This window comes from Rhincodon typus, chromosome 40 (genome assembly GCF_021869965.1).
Source record: "Rhincodon typus isolate 14 chromosome 40, sRhiTyp1.1, whole genome shotgun sequence".
NCBI classification, from domain to species: Eukaryota; Metazoa; Chordata; class Chondrichthyes; order Orectolobiformes; family Rhincodontidae; genus Rhincodon; species Rhincodon typus.
Genome location: NC_063371.1, coordinates 2,437,282 through 2,440,059, shown reverse-complemented (window position 1 = coordinate 2,440,059; position 2,778 = coordinate 2,437,282). Strand labels below are relative to the sequence as shown.

General features: G+C 48.2%; 1 protein-coding gene across 2 annotated transcripts in view; it reads left to right on the top strand.

The window, feature by feature from the left end:
- The window catches only part of polr3d (polymerase (RNA) III (DNA directed) polypeptide D), a 20,925-nt gene that overhangs the window by 12,708 nt on the left and 5,439 nt on the right, over window positions 1-2,778 (top strand). For both annotated transcript variants that reach the window (XM_048618707.1, XM_048618706.1), the window contains exon 6: window positions 1,331-1,496. In XM_048618707.1, the coding sequence (XP_048474664.1) occupies window positions 1,331-1,496 (166 nt within the window). The remainder of the gene's footprint in view (window positions 1-1,330; window positions 1,497-2,778) is intronic.

Here is a 2,778-nt window from a genome sequence, read left to right as displayed (position 1 = left end):
TAGACTGGTTTTGGGATGCGGTGGGGGGAGGGGAGATTTTGAAACTTGTGAAATCCACATTGATACCATTGGGCTGCAGGGTTCCCAAGCGGAATATGAGTTGCTGTTCCTGCAACCTTCGGGTGGCATCGTTGTGGCACTGCAGGAGGCCCAGGATGGACATGTCTGAGGAATGGGAGGGGGAGTTGAAATGGTTCGCGACTGGGAGGTGCAGTTGTTTGTTGCGAACCGAGCGTAGGTGTTCTGCAAAGCGGTCCCCGAGTCTCCGCTTGGTTTCCCCGATGTAGAGGAAGCCACAGCGGATGCAGTATACCACACTGGCAGATGTGCAGGTGAACATCTGCTTGATGTGGAAAGTCTTCTTGGGGCCTGGGATGAGGGTGAGGGAGGAGGTATGGGGGCAGGTGTAGCACTTCCTGCGGTTGCAGGGAAAAGTGCCGGGTGTGGTGGAGCTGGAGGGGAGTGTGGAGCGGACAAGGGAGTCACGGAGAGAGTTGTCCCTCCGGAAAGCAGATAAGGGTGGGGAGGGAAAGATGTCTTTGGTGGTGGGGTCGGATTGCAGATGGCGGAAGTGTCGGAGGATGATGCGTTGGATCCGGAGGTTGGTGGGGTGGTACGTGAGGACGAGGGGGATTCTTTTTTGGTTTTTATTGCGTGGACAGGGTGTGAGGGATGAGGTGCGGGAGATGTGGGAGACACGGTTGAGGGCGTTCTCGACCACCGAGGAGGGGAAGTTACGGTCCTTGAAAAACGAGGACAACTGAGATGTACGGGAGTGGAATGCCTCATCCTGAGAGCAGATGCGGCGGAGGCGAAGGAATTGGGAATAGGGGATAGCATTTTTGCAGGAAGGTGGGTGGGAGGAGGAGTATTCTAGGTAGCTGTGGGAGTCGGTGGGCTTGAAATGAATATCGATTTCTAGGTGGTTGCCCGATATGGAGACTCTCTCCCTATTTATTTCAAAACCCCCTTCCCCTCCCCCTTTTCTGATGAAGGGTCTAGGCCCGAAACGTCAGCCTCTCTGCTCCTATGATGCTGCTTGGCCTGCTGTGTTCATCCAGCCCTGCACCTTGTTGTCTCGGATTCTCCAGCATCTGCAGTTCCTACTATCTCTGATTCGACTTTAGAATAGATAAGTCAGATTTGGGAACTTGGGCCAGACTGGTTTCAATTGCATTTTATATGAAGCCAAGATTAGCCCAGAGCTAAGACAGAGACTCCGACCATTCGCTCCCTTACATTCTGCATTTCTTTTCTATCAGAGCCTTCATGTAGTCATTAATTTCTGTCTTGCGTTACCCATCCACTGAGTATGTTTCTTTGTGTGCAGTTTATTGATGATCCTGGTCTGAAAAACGATGCCCGGAACATGCCTGTCCAGCTGCCGCTGGCACAGTCTGGCTGGCTGTTCAAGGAGGAAGTGGAGGATGAGGAGATGAAACCTGCAGTGCTGGCCAAGGAAGAGAAGATGGAGGTGGATATCCCCTCTGTGAAAGGTGAGTGTGACAACACACACTGCCAAGGTTGTGGAGAATGTGAGGCAGTGGGGGTTATAGCAATTTAGTGATGATGGTAGACAGGGAGGAATCATTCAGAATGGAAAGGCAGGGAATGAGTTGTTAAATAGTTTTATTATCGGAATTTGTGCGCCTGTAGAGTCACCGCAGCATTGGGACATGGAGTGATTGCAGGTAGATTCAACTGCCACATGTCAAAGGAATTACTTGCATTTATACGGTACCATTCCCAACATCAGAAACATCCAAGTGCTTTTACAGCCAGTGAAGTGCTTTTGAAGTGTGGTTGCTGTCATAATTTGGGAATCACAGCTGCCACTTAATGCCCAACAAGGTTCCACCAACAACAATGTGACTATGACCGCATAATCTATATTGGTGATTTTAGTGGCGAGATAAATATCGGTCCACTCGAACTCCTACTGACGACAGGAAAAGAATCGGGGACAGTAGTGTGTGGCACTTAGAAAGACAGAAGTTGCTGGAGAAGCTCAGCAGGTCTGGGAGCATCTGTGAAGAAGCAGTCAGAGTTAATGTTTCAGGTCTGGTGACCCTTTCTCAGAACTGGCACTTAGCCTGCATTATAGCTACAAATTTCAGACAAGGCAGTTGGGGCCAATTCTTTAAGATCCAATTTGTTCCATTATGAAATGTTGTAGCTGACACGTCCATTCGAAGGCATCTGGAGTTATCACCTCGAGAACAGGTCACTCTTCCTGATGCCTTTCCAGTTGGCAAAAGCGCATTGGTGAGATTTAAAACCTTGTTCTATGAATGTTATATTCCTCAAAATGGTGACGAGGATAGCAAATCAACGACAAAGTCAAAGAAGAAAATGCAATGAGAAAATGTATAACAATGAACATATCAACTACAGCCTGCCTTCATGGAACAGACCATTATCTGCCTGTGCAGACTAGAATTTTGCCTGGCTAGTTCAGTTAGTAGTTAATTGGACTCTTAATCCCAGCGTCATGACCTTGAATGCTAAACTGCGTGATTTTTAAAAAAAAGTCATGTTTTATTAAGTATGTAGTAAATTGTTCTGTAGTACAAACTTGTGTTGCTAAGAAAAAGACATTATTATAAATGCTCAGAGATAGTAAGAACTGCCGATGCTGGAGTCAGAGATAACACAGTGTGGAGCTGGAGGAGCACAGCAGGCCAGGCAGCATCAGAGAGCAGGGAAGTTGACGTTTAGGAACGGGACTCTTCTTCATTTCTGAAGAAGGGTCCTGACCCGAAACGTCAACTTTCCTGC